Source organism: Hylobates moloch, unplaced genomic scaffold (genome assembly GCF_009828535.3).
Source record: "Hylobates moloch isolate HMO894 unplaced genomic scaffold, HMol_V3 SCAFFOLD_1, whole genome shotgun sequence".
NCBI lineage: Eukaryota > Metazoa > Chordata > Mammalia > Primates > Hylobatidae > Hylobates > Hylobates moloch.
In genome coordinates, this window is record NW_026652276.1 from 213,950,638 (window position 1) to 213,969,392 (window position 18,755).

Consider the following 18,755-nt stretch of genomic DNA (forward strand, 5'->3'; position numbering starts at 1 on the left):
ACCAGGGTTTCTCGGCCTCGGAGCTATATCGACATTTTGAACTGAACAATTCTTTGCTGTAGAGGGGCTGTCCAGTGCACTGTAGGATGTTTAACAGCATTGCTGGCCTCTACCTATCAGATGCCCGTGGTACCCACAATGTTAGGACAACCTAAAAGGTCTCCAGACATGGCCAGAAGTCCCATGGGGAAGGGAGCAAAATCTCCTGCAGCTGAGAACCACTGGCTTAGCCTAAGGCAGGGGTGGCAAAGGTGAGAGGTAATTCATTTCTAATATATTTTAAAAGCAGAGACATTAGGGCCAATTCACTGGAAAGGGGAAAATAGGGACATAAAGGCAGGAAGAATGAATTTGGAATCATCAATAATGAAAATTCTTTTAAAAATTATTTTATCTTACGACCAAACTCTCTTGAGAATCTGTCTTTACAGTTAATATTCTTTCTGTTACGTAGAAACACTGACATTTATTTATTTATTTATTTGTGCCTGACATTTATTGATTGGTTGATTGATTAATTGAGACAGAATATTGCTCTGCCACCCAGGCTGGAGTGCAATGGCGCGATCTCGGCTCACTGCAACCTCAGAAAGTTGATGAGGGTTACAGAAAGTTGATGTTACCCTCAACTTTCTGTTACTCTCAATTTTCTGTTAGACTAGCATTATCCACATTTTCTGTAGTTCGAGGAGAGAGCTTTTCTAAGGCAAACTATGTAAGGCAAACCTATGTAGGGCTAAATAACGTCAATAGAGAAACTCACTTGGGCCCTTTCTTTAATTCTATAAAAACTGAATTGTACAGCTGACAGATATATTCATAAGGAAATGCACAATTTCCAACATATTACAGCTAAATCTACAGTAATATTAATTTTTACCCACCATTTGACAGTATTTTGACAGTTTTATTTCAAAACATAGTCATGTGAGTTAAAAAACAAAACACAAAAAGTCCTTTCATTTGTGAAATTCTTTTCTATCTAAATTCCTTATTTATTGAGCTCCATAATTAAGGCATAGTTTACTGGTAAAACCTATAAGACATAAATCTTCAGGCCAGGCATGGTGGCTCACACCTGTAATCCTAACACTTTGGGAAGCCAAGGCAGGCAGATGGCTTGAGCCCAAGAGTTCGAGACCAGCCTGGGCAACAAGGTGAATCCCTGCCTCTAACAAAAATACAAAAATTAGGCAGACATGGTGGCATGCACCTGTAGTCCCAGCTACTCGGGAGGCTAAGGTGAGAGGATGGCTTGAGTCTGGGAGACAGAGGGTGCAATGGGCTGAGATTGCACCACTGCGCTCCAGCATGGGCGACACAGCCAAATCCTGCCTCGAAACTAAGAAAGAAAAGAAAGGAGGAGAGGGGACGGGAGCGGAAGAGAAGAGAGGGGAGGGGAGGGGAGGGGAGGGGAGGGGAGGGGAGGCCAAACCTTCAGTAAGGGACATCAAAAGAAGGTCAGGGCTGGGCGTGGTAGCTAACGCCTGTAATCTCACCACTTTGGGAGGTCAAGATGGGTGGATCACCTGAGGTCAGGAATTTGAGACCAGCCTGGCCAACATGGTGAAACCCCGTCTCTACTAAAAATACAAAAATCATCTGGATATGGTGGCGGGTGCCTGTAATCCCAGCTACTTGGGAGGCTGAGGCAGGAGAATTGCTTGAACCTGGGAGGCAGAGGTTGCAATAAGCTGAGATCACACCACTGCACTCCAGCCTGGGCAACAGAGCAAGACTCCGTCTCAAAAAAAAAAAAGAGCATTCAGACAGACATATAATAGGTAACATTACTGCTGGATCAGAAAATAATTTAGCCTCTGAAACACAGTCTGATCGAGTGATGGTAAGTATGGGTGACTCCAGACGCAAACTGCCTGCGTTCAAATTCCAACTCCTCTGCTTTCTGGCTATGTAGCTAATAAGCAAGGGACCTCTGTGTTTCAGCTACTTTATCTACAAAGTGAGGAGACTAGCAGGTCAGAACCTGCCCCATAGGGCTGCTATGAAGGTTAAATAATCACATGTGCAAAGGGCTTGGACTAGTGCTTAGGACAAAGGAAGTATTCAAAACTGTTAGCTATTACTATTACAAATGATTACTTACTATTACATATTATTAGTAGTAGTAATATTACTTTTCTTAGGCAAAGTCTTCTTAAATGGCATTTATTATCAGATAGACGGTCTACCTGAATCCATATATGCTGACATGGGAAAAGAGATCACAATATATGACTGAGGAGAAAAAAAGCACGTTATATAACATGCTCATTTTGTTTTAAAAACAACAAAATGATAAATAATCTAGGGTACGAATGTATAAATAATTTTGGAGGGAGTAAGAATAAGCGAAAGGAGGGAGAAAGAAAACTATTCATCAGTATTTACTGAATTCCTGAATTCCTTTAATAGGTATGTATTTCCCTAGTAATTTTCTCTTTTTTTTTTTTTTTGTTAAAGAAACCAACACAATATCCATGTTTTCAGTTGTTTGAGGAAAGACTTTTCTATGTCAAACCTACCTGGTTCTGTAGAAATAATGGAAGAGTTGCAGAAACTCTGTTGGATAAGGGTTTCTTAACTAGTAGACGCTTGTCGCATTAGTGGTTTCAGTTGACTTTGTGGGGTACTTTTTTAGTATCATTTGGTTTTAACCCATCAACCCCATCAGGAAGTCAAAATGCACTGTAATTTACGGATTTTTATGAGATTTTTGTTTTAATCTAAATCAACCTTGACAAAATGGCACCAAGAAATAAGGAATTTAAAGATCCATTCTGAGAAGTTGTGAAGAAACTTGAATTTAAATCAAGAATTGAAACATTTACATGGTTAATCTGTGTTTTAATGCTTTATACCTGACACCTAACCTAAATCACACTAAAATTGTTTGGGGGATAACTCAAAAAAAAAAAAAAAAACCTTTCAAATGAAATGGTTGCAGCCTCAAGGATTCAGATTGTTTATGTGTAAGGAAGCAATTGTAAATAGCATATAACTAACAATTGCTCCCATCGTGGCTGAATATTTTGACAGAGAAATTCAATATTCTAGTTCCAACGGCAAATTGTCCCAGCGGCTGTTTTTAATTGATTTCAAAACATCTAAGTTTGTAGACTAAATGTGATGACTTTGACTATCATACAAAAGGCAAATAAATACTAACAACAGACACTACAAGCCAAAAACCCAGCATATCAAGCAACACAAATATATAAAATAACAGAATAAGCCAGTCTTCCATTTTAAAAAAACAAAAGTCTAAGAATGAATATAGGGAGAAACGTAAAAATTTTTCCCCTCTGCAATCATTAATTAAAGTAATTCCTGCACTTCTTTATTGCTACCTAACTCCAAGAAAGAAGTTAACAAATTCCCCCACCTTGAAAGGTGCCCAACTTGCTCTACTGAACTCAGGAAATCGCTACTGAGCACACATGTGCCTCACTGACCGGCAGCAGATCCTCATCTCTAAAGTTCATGAGGCAGGGTACCAGCTGCTTCCACATACTCCCAGCTGTACTATTAAGAAAAATGTCCCAATCTTAAGCTAACAAGAACTGAACTCATGAGAAATTTAAACTGCCATTGTCACTGAAAATGTGCACAAACAAGCATTTAAAAGTCAGGTATAGAGCCAGGCACAGTGGCTCGCGCCTGTAATCCCAACACTTTTGGAGGCTGAGGCAGGTGGATCACTCGAGGTCAGCAGTTTGAGACCAGCCTGTCCAACATGGTGAAACCCTGTCTCTATTAAAAATATAAAAAATTAGCTGGGCGTGGTGGCATACACCTTAATCCCAGCTACTTGGGAGGCTGAGGCAGGAAAATCACTTGAACCCAGGAGGCGGAGGTTGCAGTGAGCCTAGATTGTGCCACTGCACTCCAACCTGGGCGACAGAGCCAGACAACGTCTCAAAAAATAAATAAATAAATAAATGTCAGGTATAGCCTACATAACAAAAAGAATATTAACTGTAAAGACAGGTTCTCAGGACAGCTTGGGCCTAAGATAAAAGAGTTTTTTTAAATACTGTACAGAGTAGCTATCTAGATCTAATAACCAGTAGCACAGAACAGAGGTCATTTTTAAGAGACCTAAGAGACCTGTTATTTACTAAAGGTTTATAAGAGAAAATCCAAGTAACTGTTTGATACTTCTTCCCACAATTGTAAATGAAAGACTTTAAAGAAGGTATTCCCTGTCCACACAGAAAGTAATACTGTAGGGTGTTTAAATGCAGTCTTGGATTCAAATCCGAGCCCCACCACTTACTTGATAGATATGACCTTGGTATATTAGTCTGTTCTTGCATCACTATAAAGAAATATCTGAGACTGTGTAATTTATAAAGAAAAGACATTTAATTGGCTCACGGTTCTACAGGCTGTACAGGAAGCACGGCAGCATTTGGGGAGGCCTCAGGAAACTTTCAATTATGGCAGAAGGGCAAGACAAAGTAGGCACATCTTTTATGGCCAGAGAAGGAGGAAAAGAGAAAGGGGGAGAGGGACTACACACTTTTAAACAACCAGATCTCATGAGAAATCCATCACAAGAACAGCCTTAGGGGGATGGTGCTAAACCATTAGAAACCACACCCATGATCCAGTCACCTCCTACAGGCCCCACTTCCAGCACTGGGGATTATATTTCAACATGAGATATGGGTGGAGACATAGAACCAAACAATATAACTTGGTAAGTTTCTTACCTCTCTGTTTCCTCATTTAAAAAATGAGGATAACAGTAATGCCTATCCAGTAGAGGTGTTATATAGTTGAAATGAATGAAAATACATAAAATGCTTAGAACAGTGCTTAGCACACAGTAGGTAAGAGATGCTTAAACAGAAATTTAAGATAGGCTACTCCTGTTTAACAGTTTGCTCCAACCAAGAAAAGAAGGGGGGTAAGGTTATTATTTAAACAGGAAACAGTGCCAATGTTTGGAAGTATTATAATCCGGAGAGAAAATTTACATTTGATTTACAACTGTGTTGCCCACATTCCTTTTTAGCTTGAGGCTATATTGGCAAAGCTATGGAGGTCAGGAGGGGAAACAGGGACTCTCTCTGAATATTCTCCAGTATTTCCAGATCCTGCACAGAAGGACCTCACACTCTTCTCCAGTGTTCCTAACACAGCATTACCAACAGGATCAACAGATGGCTTCCAGAAGGCCCAGGACTAAGAAACAGCCAGGGCTAGGTCCAGCCTATGTGGACCACTACCCATAAACACGGACTTCCGGATTAAGGAAATGGACAGCAGGCCACTGTCTACCCACCTTTTAAAACAGAAACAGAATCGAGTCTATCCAACAAATGTTATTTGGGTAAGGAAAGTACACTCCTCAGACACAAAGTATCCAAATTTGAGAGAAAATGACCTTGACCAAAGTTTTCTTGAAGAAAGCCCCAGTTAGCACAAGGGCCTGGGTCTTTATGAAGGAAAAAGAAGAGAATAGGCTGACACAAATCTAAGTCCCTAGTCCTAGCTTTAACCAGACAGCACTTAAATCAGCTTTACTTTGGGTTCCATATTGCATTCCCTTTGAAAAATGTTTACGTAATGATGACAGCCTTTATGATTCTATCACTTCAGCAACAGATTGGGTAGAGCTATGCGGCAGGCCAATTCTAATCTAGTTCTGCTGCTAACCGAAAAACATTACCTGTGTCTAACTCAGTCATCTGTTTTTATAAATCAGTGATAATACTGACAATAAATATTAATCATTTATGCAAGGAATAATAAATGACTGAGTACATTACAACTCCACATCCCCCAACCAAAAAGTAACGGAGACACTTCGACAAGACTATTACAGCTATGTAACACTGAGAAACCAATTCCTAGAAACTTCCAAATGCAGAAATCAACTTTGGCACAAATGACTTCAAACACTGTGCTTCACGAGAGAAAACACTATAATTACTGTCAAAAGAAACATGTGAACAAGAAGTGGTCAAACATCACTGCTGCTATTACAGCCAGTAAAAAAGTTAGATGTCTGTGGCATGCTTGATTGACTCTGGTTTTCCAGGTTTGATATTAACATGTAAAAATATCTTCTCAAACAAGATTTACAACAGTGTAGCATCAGTAGGAAAGAAAATTGGATTTGAAAAAAAAAAAAAAAACAATGAGAATAAAACAGAGCTGGAAAATCCAAACTTCTATCATTATTGGTTATAAAAAAGCAGTTGACTATTAAAAATAGAAAAGTGCCACTTGAAGAAAAACAATGAAAGTAGCAGATGGCACAAGATTCCAATACCTAGTACATACACAGCACTTCCAATCATCTTCCAGTGAAAAATACTGGGTGGCTAGGACGTGTTCTTCCTACTACATTCAGAACTGGTTAGGTCTTTTTATCAATTGTTAAGCAGAATCAAATGGAAAAGTATGAGTATAAAACAACAGCAACGCAATAAAGCATTTTAAAAAACAGTATTAATAAGAAAAATAATCTAAAATAGTGGGACTTTTGTACTACAGAAGGATCTCTTAAATGTTGGAGTATATAAAGGACTATTTTGGAAATAATGCCAACAAACCATCTACTACCTCCAATGAAGCCTAATGAGCCTGGGAAATATGCTCACATCACAGCAGGATGGTATAGGTTACACATGGACATCAGCTGTGTGTCGCTAAAGAGTTACAACTCAAATTTCTGCAATAACCTTCTTTGCAACTATTTATAAATTACAAGTGAAATTCATTTGCCTGTGTCAGTTGTGACTGCACTGAGAATATACTGACTGCTAACTGATCTCATAAGATCATTTCAAAACTATGCCTTTATAAGCCTTGATCAATATTAGTTATCAATAGTACTCATTCCCTGAAAAGTTTTTTTAATTACTATATACCTAGAAATTACATGCAGGTGGAAGGTATGTAATTTTCATAACTGTGTAATTTGTGTCTATGACAGGAAAACAAGTGTTCAACACTATACTAAATTAAAAGAAAGATTTATAAGACAAGTATCTATAGTCTCTGGTCAGTAGCCAATTTCAAAGACATAATTTAAGTTTTTATTTTAATATAATGTAGAATAGATATATGCCCACATATATAATATAGAACTGCACCTTCTAGAAAAAAGGTTATCATGATTTTCCAAACCCAGTGATTCATTCGACTGAACAAATACTTGTGAGACTTTACTATGTGAAAAGCACCATGCTAGGTGCATGATTTCTCTTTTTTTTTTTTTTGAAACGGAGTTTCGCTCTTATTGCCCAGACTGGAGTGCAGTGGCGCGATCTCGGCTCACCGCAACATCTGCCTCCTGGGTTCAAGCGATTCTCCTGCATCAGCCTCCCGGGTAGCTGGGATTATAGGCTTGTGCCACTACACCCGGCTAATTTTGAATTTTTAGTAGAGACGGGTTTTCACCATGTTGGTCAGGCTGGTCCCAAACTCCTGACCTCAGGCGATCTGCCCACCTCAGCCTCCCAAAGTGCTGGGATTACAGGCATGAGCCACCATGCCCAGCCACATGATTTTTTGTATCATGTATTTTAAGCATAATGCTACACACAAAATCCTGTTTGTTTCAGGACTCTTTCCTCCTCCTTTCTTCTGCTTTTTCTTTTGCCTTTTTCTTTCTGCCTTTTTCAAAGGCAGAACATATGTAATAATAAAAATCAAGATAAATGATCATATATAATGAACTTAAACAGATGGTACCATCCCTATAAATTTCACCATTACTATGAGAAACGAAACGGTACAAATAAGTTTTAAGCCCTTATTTGATGATATCAACAATGCTATCAATGGAAAAATAAATGGACTACACTATACTCTAACCCAGATGGCTGATAAAATTTATGACTAATTTATTAAACCACTCATTAAACCAAATTGATTATTTTAAGTCTTACAAATCTAATGTAACTTTCCAAATAACTAAAAGTGAGGGAAAAATCTCAACTAATGTCCATTGAAAAATAGCGAGCAAGTAATCTTGGTTGATATACAGTTAGTTCCAACATCAAGGAGCTATTCCCTTTCTTCTTGGTTTCTTGAAAAAAAAAATGTTGTTATAACTGAAACACTTCACTTGCTTTTATAGGTAAAGAGGTGAAATTCAAATGCCAAAGGTCAGAGGTCAGTAGTAGTCACATTTTTCTGGCTGTCAAAGACTGACTTTTGGAGGTAGGGCACAGGGGAGAAGTAAACCACATTTTAAAATCTATACTCAAACTGTAGCATATTACGTCCTTGCTATATTGGCCTACAGTTACAACACAATATGGTCAGCTATAATCCAAACACACCATTGGGTATTACAGCAAAAACAGACTGCTGACAGAGGCATTTACTCTGGATTCTTGGTACGCTGAGCAACTATTCTGTCTACTAGATGTTTTGATAAGAAAACCATGATTTCAAATTAGACCCAAAAATTGTAGTGTGTGGACTAATCTATCAGCGATTTGTGGGGGGCATGATTTGTGGAAGCAAATCACTTAAGATCCCCATAAAACAGGATAAATCTATGATAAAATGAATTGGGAGTCCACATGTAAATGTTGTGTAAAAATGAAAATACATATAGTCATCATGCTTATAATTAGCAACTGTATTGTCGCTGTGGCCTTAGTAAGAAACCTCCTCTAAGGCAACTTTTAAGTATGGCAGGTCTGCATGGAGATTTAAAGGGGTTGGGGTAAATTATAGATGACCTAATGAAATATCGTCAGTTTCAATGATTTTGAATGGAATCTAAATGTATGTGGCCCTACCAGTCACAGATGCCTAAAAAGGACTTCTGCATTAAGTAGAAGGTAAAGCAAGACATTCAAGAAGTCATTCCAAGTTGACAAATTTTATGGTCTGGAGTGTATATGGACCGTATTTTATCAATTCTAGGATGCATATTTTTCCACATTTTCACAAACCTAAAAGCATCTGAAAATTGCTATCTGCCAGGTGGCAGTCCTGCTGCTGTTGTCATAGCTTGCACAGAAGCATCAAAATTTGCAGAACTGATGTCAGCAGCTTGGAAAAATTCCAGGAACAAGAGTGGGGCAATCTTTTAAGGAATGTTGTGTCACCGAGGTTTTGACAGCATAAAATATGATATTGTGTGGAAAAACAAAGACATCAAACCCTGAGTCCACAAGTGATCCAGAACAATTAAATCCAATGTGAACTGGTTTGAAGACTACCTTAGCCCTGGGTTTCTCACTATTGGTACAACTGACATTTTGAGCCAAATAATTCTTTTTTGGTGGGCGGAGAATGGTTAAGAGGGGGGCCGGTGGGCAGCAGGAGGTGAGGAGTGTCACGTGCATTACAGAATGTTAAACAGCATCCCTGGCCTCCATCCACTAGATGCCAATTAACACTTGACAAGTTGTAACAACCAAAAACATCTCCAAACATTGTCAAATGCCCCCTGGGGACCAAATGCTCTCCCAGCTGAGAACCACTGCCTTAATCAATTGATTTTGCTTACTTTTTCCTTCTTATGAATATACATATGTTTTCAAAAATTCAAAATTAGTGTTAATCAATTGTTTCAATAAGAAAATCCTAAGAGATAAAGTATTGTGTTAAAACTTGCAGCAATATTTTTCACAGGGTACGCCAAATACACTAAAATCTTAAAATCAGTGGCATGCAAAGAAATTCAGCTACCCAGCATCCGTTCCCCCTCCTCCTTATGGAATGCTCATCATGATTTCCTGCTGGGGAACTATTTCCTCACCACACACAGCTTTAGAAATATCCAGTTCTCCCCTTACTAATGGTTCTCTAAGTCTTCCATTTGTTTCTTTTGAGCTATATATCCTTTACACTCCTAAAAATTTCCTTGCTTTCTAAGCTAATCGGAGTTAAATTTCAGTCTTCCAACTAAATAAATCTAACTGAAGCAAAGTACTTATTTCAACTATGCTGATAGAAGACATTTTGGAGTATTTCCCTGCCATAAAATTCACCAACCTGTTTAAAATTGTATTACTTTTCCTCACCACTCACCACATGTGTAGAGTGACTAAATGTGTGGATGAAACAAGAATTGTTAAAACTGTGTCATGGTGTATGGGGATTCGCTATACTCTATTTTTTGATGGAGCTTTAAAATTTCCATTTAAATGCCGGTGGCTCATGCCTGTAATCCCAGCACTTTGGGAGGCTAAGGCAGGTGGATCACAAGGTCAGAAGTTCAAGACCAGCCTGGCCAATATGGTGAAACCCCATCTCTACTAAAAATACAAAAAAATTAGCCAGGCGTGGTGGCGGGCACCTGTAATCCCAGCTACTCAGGAGGCTCAGGCAGGAGAATTGCTTGAACCCCAGAGGCGGAGGTTGCAGTGAGCTGAGATCACACCACTGTACTCCAGCCTGGGTGACAGAGCGAGACTCCATCTCAAAAAAATACAAAAAGCAAACAAAAAAAATTTTCATTTAAAAAGGGTTACAATGATAATAGATATTCTATAAAGAAAAATATCACAATCAAAATTAATTCCAAAGTCCTTGTTGAACAAGTTTCTTCAAAATGTACGTAGATGCGTATGTCCAGATATGAAATGCTTGAGAACTGGTCAACAGGTTTGTGTGCATTTGGAAGGAAAAGAGAAAACTTGGCGTGCAGGGCACATATCATATGAGTAACAGTACAAAGGTAAGAGAAGCTATTTTCTAAAACTGCCTACAAATCTCGATTCAATTCAGGCAACACATACAGCAACGTATACATGCTCTGTGACTCCAAAAAGTTGCTGCTAAAAGACTGCACACAAAACTTTTTTAATGCTGTTTCTGAAGTTTCTTCTCTGGTAGAAAAAAAGAAAGAAAAAAATAGCTATTGATTCTCCTAAGAACTATCATATAGATGAACGCACATTTTTTGCCAAGATTTGACAGCTGGAAGTTTTCATGAAGGAGGCTTCAAACAAAAGTTTTTTTAAAAAAGAAAAAATAATATAAAGGCTGTACCACCCTCTGCTCTCCTTAAAGGTGACAGAAAATAAATTCTTTATCAATAGTCATTTGTCCAGGTTACAGCTAGGCTGCCAACCCCATTCCACCTGAGATATGAAATTGGCTTTCACTGGCACCTTTTATTCATCTCATCTGCCCTTTCCCTTTCATGATCCAAGGCAGAGCAAATGGAAGCTGAATAATGAAGAAGAAGAAGAAAAAAAAAACCCACAGTGAGTTATTTTAACAAAAAGCCTGTACCATATGGAGAGATGGGAAGACCAAAAAAAAAAAAAAATTCCTATGTGAAATATAATAAGCAAAGTAAATATGAGAATCTAACCAAAAAACCCCCATTAAAATAAAACTCAATTAAAATTAACAAAATTTCAAAGACAAGAAATCTACCATAACATATTGATTCTCTTTTTTTAAAAATTGATTCTGAATTTTTTTGGAATATTTAAACTTCACTATCTAATTATATAGTCTATTAACCTAACTCAATTAAATAATTATAAAGCACTGCATGGGAAACTGTTGAAATATACGGAGACCTTTCTGGCAGTAATAATTACATCTTGATTTTTTAAATTGTAAGTCATAAGCCTTCTCTATTTCCTGAGAAAATGGCAATCTTAATCTAAAATTCATATTCTGTTCTATATATTTTGTGCAAATTGGGAGTTAGCAGTTTGTCAAAAGAAATATTAAAAAATAATTTTTTACAACCCTCATTTTAAAGATGAAATACTTAAGGCTCAAAGAGGTTAAATTATATGGTGAAGGTCCTATGGCCAGTGAGGACTACAATCCAACTCAAAGATTCCTTACCTCCAGATCTCTCAAGCAAAATAGTTGGGCAGTTCAAAACAAAACAAATACAAACTAAGCACCTGCTCAGTGGCAAGCATGCGTTTGATGCTCACAGTAAAAAGACATTCACATGATCATGTAATCATAATTCTCTAAGCTATGTGCAAACCCAGAAATAGTACAGATGGGAAGCACTTTATCTTAGATTAAAATGTTTTCCCATCTTTTTATGAATAAGTACCTACTCTAAAACTTCAAAAAGTAGTATTTAAAAAAATGCTTTTCTAAAATCCTTTCATGGTGTTTTTTTCAGTGGCTAGCTCGTCAACATCTTTTTGAATCAGTACACAGGGCTATAACTGACGGTCTAGTGTTCCATTGCAGGCATGTACCGTAATTAATTCAGCCAGTCCTCCAGGATGGTCGGTTTGGATTGCTTCCAATTTTCTACTGTTACAAAAACACTTCTATGAACATTCTTTTAGCTGTTGTTATTAGTAGTATTAATAATGGCAACAATCAGATGGAAGTGTGTGCAGAGAAAAAATCTCAAGCAATAAAATGTTAAAAAGTGGTTAACTTCAGAGGATGGAAAACGGATTTTTATTTCCAACCTTACTTATGTCTGTAACATCCTAATTTTTTTATGTGAACAGAATAATAATTAGTGCTACTTGTTAATCCAGGCACTACGTATCACACATGATATTCATCATGAGCCAAAATATTTACTTTAGTGCCTGTAGCAGGCAATATAATTTTCAATCATGAATACATTTGCTGATCGACTGGGAAATTCCTGGAGAATCCTCAAGAACTCCTTCTCACATATGGAGAAAAAAGGGCTCAATATTCAAGCAACCAATACAAGAGATATAATGGTAATTCACAGTCAGCTTTGGGAAGCAGGTAACCCAAGGCTCTAAGAGGCACAATCTAAAACCGAAAATGGCCAAGTTCATGTGTTCAGCACATTCTGAAGTTCAGTCATACACAAATAATGAGACTTATCACAATCATTCTTCTCTAAAAATATTGGTAAATATGACAAAACCACCAAAACCTCTCTCTGATACCACAAAACTCACCGTTTCTGATCTTCAGATTCTTTCTTGGCTTGCTCCAATGCCAGCTCCTCAGCTACTCTTCTTTTCAATTCTTCATCAGAAACTAGAATCGATAAAGAGCAGAAGGAGATAAAATAGGTGACTTCTTAAAAATAAAAGCAAGAAAATACTCAGGAAAGCCCGGCTGAGACTAGATTTGAACGGGCAAAGTTCTGCCAAGTGGCCAGTGTCTCCATGGAACTTCTCGAGCACTGTGGAAAAGGCCAATTAGTGCACTTCAGGAGTAATTTAATCAAGAGTTCCCTAGTGACCTAGATTTCCACTCCTGCCAAAATTTATAACAAACTCAAGGAACTGCTTACTGTACAGTGGGGACTGAGTCAGTAAGGACCAGTTCTTTAAGATGATGTCCTAACATTAAAGTCTGACAATGGTGTGTAAGGAGAGGAGACGCTGTAAGAAAGGAACTTTGGAGAGGAAAATGACAAAAAAAAAAATCTTCTCATTTCAATAATTAAACACCTAACAAAATAATGTATTACAAAGAGCAAATCATTTGTAGTTACATTCATTTTTCCATTATTTATGAAAAAAGCCATTTGTCATTTATGAAAATTTTGAAACCCTATTTTTTGGAATACATGTCATTCAAATTCAAGTGCCAGCAACTGGAGAGACAGAGAAGAGTGCTGAGAACACAGCTGGAGCTTTCTAAATACCTGGTGACTGGATTTGAAACATCTGGTCTTTCTAATTAGAAGACTGTGTATGGTATGTTTTGTAAAGTTTCTTACAGCTATGATGGTAAATAAAATGGACACATTTCACACACTTCTTTAAGAGCCTTCCACAAGAAATAAACAAAGACTAACTCCTCTTCACTACAGACCTACTACCCAAAATTACGAACAAGAAAGCACCAGAAGCACTTAGGAGGATCTAGGAATATCCACAGGACCTAAGGTCTTTTTTGGTTTTTTTTTGTTTGTTTGTTTGTTGAGACAGAGTCTCGCTCTGTTGCCCAGGCTGTAGTGCAGTGGCACAATCTTAGCTCACTGCGACCTCCGCCTCCCGGGTTCAAGCGATTCTCCTGCCTCAGCCTCCCGAGTAGCTGGGATTACAGACATGTGCTGCCACGTCTGGCTAATTTTTTGTACTTTTAGTAGAGATGGGGTTTCATCATGTTAGCCAGGATGGTCTCGATCTCCTGACCTCATGATCCGCCTGCCTTGGCCTCCCAAAGTGCTGGGATTACAGGCGTAAGCCACCGCACCTGGCCAGGACCTAAGTTTTATTTCAAAGAGTTGAGCCTATTAGATGGAAAACTAGACAGCAGTGTCTCTTTTGATAACCTCGACATTATAAATGCTTAGTCCCACAGCATATGCAAAAATATTTTTTACAATCGGATACGTAAAAGCCCTTTTAAATATTTCATTGGCATGAGGCAATAACAAAGAAGATACGTGAAAGATCAGAAGGATGATTTCTCTTAGCTGTGGACTATCAGAGTGCAACAGCAGCATCCAGTGACACCATCAAAAAGGTAAAAAGCCCTCAGAATGGCAGAAAATATCTGCAAGTCATTAGCTGACAAGGGACTCGTATCCAGAGTATGTACGTATATAGGATATACAAAATATAAAGAACTCTTACAGACAAATAATAAAAAGACAACTCAATTAAAATGGGCAAAGGCTATAAATAGGCATTTCTCCAAAGAAGATATACAAATAGCCAATAAGTACACAAAAAGTTGTTCAACAGCATTAGTCATTAGGAAAATGCAAATCAAAATCATAATGATATGCCATTTCAAACCTACCGTAATAAAAAAGACAAACAATAACAAGTGTTGGTGAAGATGTAAAGAAATTGGAACCCTCACACATTGCTTGTGGGAATGCAAAATGGCTCAGCCACTGTGGAAAACAGTTTGGCAGTTTCTCAAAATGCTAAAGAGTTACCATATAACCCAGCAATAATAATTGTAGGTACTATACATACTCAAGAAAATTTGAAAACATGTCTATACAAAAACTCATACATGAGTATTTATAGTGACATTATTCACAATATCAAAAAACTAAACACAACCTAAGTGCCTAGCAACTGATGAATGGACAAACAAAATGTGCTATATCCATTCGATATAATATTATTCAGCCATAAAAAGTAATGAACTACTGATACATGCTACAACATGATGAATCTTGAAAACATTATGCTAAGTGAAAGAAGTCAGACACGAAAGGTCACCTACTATATCCATTCGTATGAAATGTCCAGAATAGAAAAGTCCATAGACACAGAAAGTAGATTAGTAGTTCCCTGCAGTAGGAGAAAGCAGAAAATAGAGAATGACAGCTAATGGGTATGGAATTTCTTTTTAAGATATTGAAAATATTCTTTTTTTCTTTTTGAGACTGAGTCTTGCTCTGTTGCCCAGGCTGGAGTGCAGTGCCGTGATCTTGGCTCACTGCAATCTCCGCCTCCTGGGTTCAAGTGATTCTCCTGCCTCAGCCTCCCAAGTAGCTGGGATTACAGGCATGCGCCACCACACCCGGCTAATTTTTGTATTTTTGGTAGAGATGGGGTTTCACCATGTTGGCCAGGCTGGTCTCAAACTCCTGACCTCAGATGATCTGTCCGCCTCGACCACCCAAAGTGCTGGGATTACAGGCATGAGCCACCATGCCCAACTGAAAATATTCCAAAACTAGATTGTGTGATGGTTGCACAACTCTATAAATATACTATAAACCACTGAACTGTACACTCTGAATGGATGAATGTTATGATATGCTAAATGTACCTTAATAAGTTGTAAAAGAGAAAGAAAGAGAAAGAGAGAGAGGGAGAAAGAGAGAAATGAAGAGAAGGAAGGAAGGAAGGAAGGAAGGAAGGAAGGAAGGAAGGAAGGAAGGAAGGAAGGAGAAGAGAAAAGAAAAGAATAAAAAGAATGCTGTACAGGGAATCAGGGAATAGAGGAAAAACTATTTAAGGTCTAATCCCACCATGCCCATCAATAATCTAGGGGAACTTTGGGAAAGTTATTAACCTCTCTGGGCAGCAAGAGAACAACCTTTTCTCAAATGGGTGTTTAGGGACCCTTCTAACTGTATACTATACTCCTGTTTTGCCTCTCTCTTACTTCATAGTCTATAGCATGAGAAAAATACAAGCCTCTACTTTGAAGGGGTCAAACAAAACCTAAAAAACTCCTAGAACAGAATTCTGTTTGCACTCAGGCAAGTATTAGAGCTCTTTATGAAAGTATGAAAGATTTTTAAACAATCCAAATAAAAGCAGAGAAATTTCAGGCAGTAAGAGCTCCACAAAAAAGTCCAAATAGTCTGCTTTTCAACTAGCCAAATTTTGGATAAATCAGTTAATCTAACTGAATGTTAGTTTCCCCACCTAAAAATATGACATATGGGTACATCTGTTAGCTATGAAATTCTAGACTATGGACTCCACAAGGTAATGATTTTCATACTTTCATCTACTTCTCATAAACAAGTAAAACAACCCGATGCTAAAATTTTTCAAGTTGGATACAACCAGTAGCTCCATTCGTAGCAAAAACTGAAACAAATATTTAACATAATTAGTATGATTGATCATACCAGTTAGTATCAACTCACAGTCAAATGGTATATGTAAAATCATGCTGCCTCTCCTAGACTACTTCAAGTTACAACAGCAAGATATTTCTCAGGCAAAATTCAATCGGATTCTCAGTCAAAATTCAATTTAATTTAATTCAATTAAAACTAGGCTTCTGTAAAACCTCAGAGAGTAACTATGATGCACTGGGGTCAGTGTTCTAAGTAAACTGATAAAATTGTATCACATCTTTCTTGTTGTTGTCTTGGGTTTTTTGTCTGTTTGTGCTTATGGCTTGAATGTTTCTCCCCTTCAAAACTCACGTTGAAACTTAATCCCCACTGTGGCAGTATTGAGAGGTGGGGCCCTTAAGAGGTGAGACTGGGACATGAGGGTTCGTGAATGGGTTAATCCATGCATGGATTAATGGTTTATCATGATAGTGGGACTAGTACCTTACAAAGAAAAAGAAGGCCAGGTGCGGTGGCTCACGCCTATAATCCCAACACCTTGAGAGGCTGAGGTGGGCAGATCACGAGGTCAGGAGTTTGAGACCAGCCTGACCAACATGGTGAAACCCTGTCTCTAATACAAAAATTAGCCAGACATGGTGGTGCACACCTGTAATCCCAGCTACTCAGGAGGCTGAGGCAGGAGAACCACTTGAACTCGGGAGGCAGAGGTTGCAGTGAGCCAAGATCACACCACTGCTCTCCAGCCCGGGCGACAAGAGTAAGACTCCATCTCAAAAAAAAAAAAAAAAAGAAAAGAAAAGAAAAGAAAAAGAAGAGAGAGCTGGACTAGCATACTGAGCCCCTCACCATGTGATGCCCTGCACGACCTAGGGATTCTATAGGAGTCCCCACCAGTAAGAAGACCCACACCATATGCAGCCCTTCAACCTTGGACTTCAAAGCCTCCATAACATTAAGTAACGAATTTCTTTTCCTTATAAATTACCCAGTTTTACGTATTCTGTTATAAGCAACGGAAAACAGATTAAGCAGTTTGGCTTTTCCAGCTTTATTAAGGTATAAGTGACAAATAAAATCATATATATTCCAGGTGAACTATGTGATGATTTGATATGAATCATGTAATGATTACCACAAATATATCGAGCACCACACAGTTACCATCGGGGTGGGGAATATTGGGGACACTTAAAATTTGTTCTCTTATGAAATTTCAAGTAAAAAATATTATTAACTAAAGTCACCCATCTTGTAACTGAAAGCTTGTACTCGTTGATCAACATCTCCCTACTTTCCCATCCCACATCCCCTGGTAATCACTCTTCTACTCTGCTTCTTAGAGCTCAACTTTTTTAGATTCCACATATAGGTAAGAACATACAGTATCTGTCTTTCTGTGTCTGGCTTATTTCACTTGGCACAATGTCATATCTTCATAGTGCACTTTATGCCTATGACATAGGGGTGTCTTCCTACCAAAAGAAAAGCTCAAATCAGCAGTGAGCTGTTTATTCCAGTGTGATCAAACGGTGACCAGCTGGGTGGATAGGCATGAAGCCATGCGGGTAAGAATGTGGAGAGGAAGTGGTTTGGGGTGAAGAAAATGCAGATTGGAGGCTTGCTGTTTCCTTCTCTATCCCCTTCTCCCTACTATCATCAGCTCTGCCACCTGCTGTGGGGTAAGGTGAGAAAGAGATAGAGATTACAGGTGGCATCATCCAGGTAGGCCATGAGGGGAGAGAAAAACGTGGGAAGAGGATAACAACAGCAATGAAAGGGACAGGAACACTCCCGTGGCCACTGAAAAAGACATGTCCAAGTGACCAGCTGGTTGACATCACTTTTGGTCCATAAAGGAACCAAAGCACAGCTGTCTTTCTAACGCCCTACCTACTTCCAGAAAAGGAAAAAAAAAAAATCACAACTTTTGGGTCATCAAGTCCAAGGTCACAACTGAAAAAGTAACTACCTTAGCTACAAACGAGAAGTTAAAATAACAGAAGATAAAAACATGACCTAGCATAAAGAGTTTAAAATCTAAAATAGCAAATCAAAGCACAGCCAGGAAAATAAACCAGTGTGGTAATGGGTTCTGAGCACATCTAAGCTTCATGGTATTTGTTTTTAAATCAATAGAATACATAAAGCAATACTGTATTTCTTCTGATAGGTCTGACCCAAAGTGCATGAGGGAAAAAGATACAGCATTTGGAGACCACTATTTAAAATGGCCTTTCTGAAAACACTCTTTTCAGCTCCCAGGATTTGAACATTTTCTCAAATAAAACTGTTATTAAACTAAAAGGTCAGTGTTTCAGGATGGGCT

The 18,755-nt window shown here is 38.2% G+C and overlaps 1 protein-coding gene across 2 annotated transcripts in view; it reads right to left on the reverse strand.

Annotated features, from left to right (window-relative positions):
- Window positions 1-18,755, reverse strand: part of CHCHD3 (coiled-coil-helix-coiled-coil-helix domain containing 3) — a 294,025-nt gene that overhangs the window by 221,246 nt on the left and 54,024 nt on the right. For both annotated transcript variants that reach the window (XM_032761772.2, XM_032761774.2), the window contains exon 3: window positions 12,867-12,948. In XM_032761772.2, coding sequence (XP_032617663.1) covers window positions 12,867-12,948 — 82 coding nt within the window. The remainder of the gene's footprint in view (window positions 1-12,866; window positions 12,949-18,755) is intronic.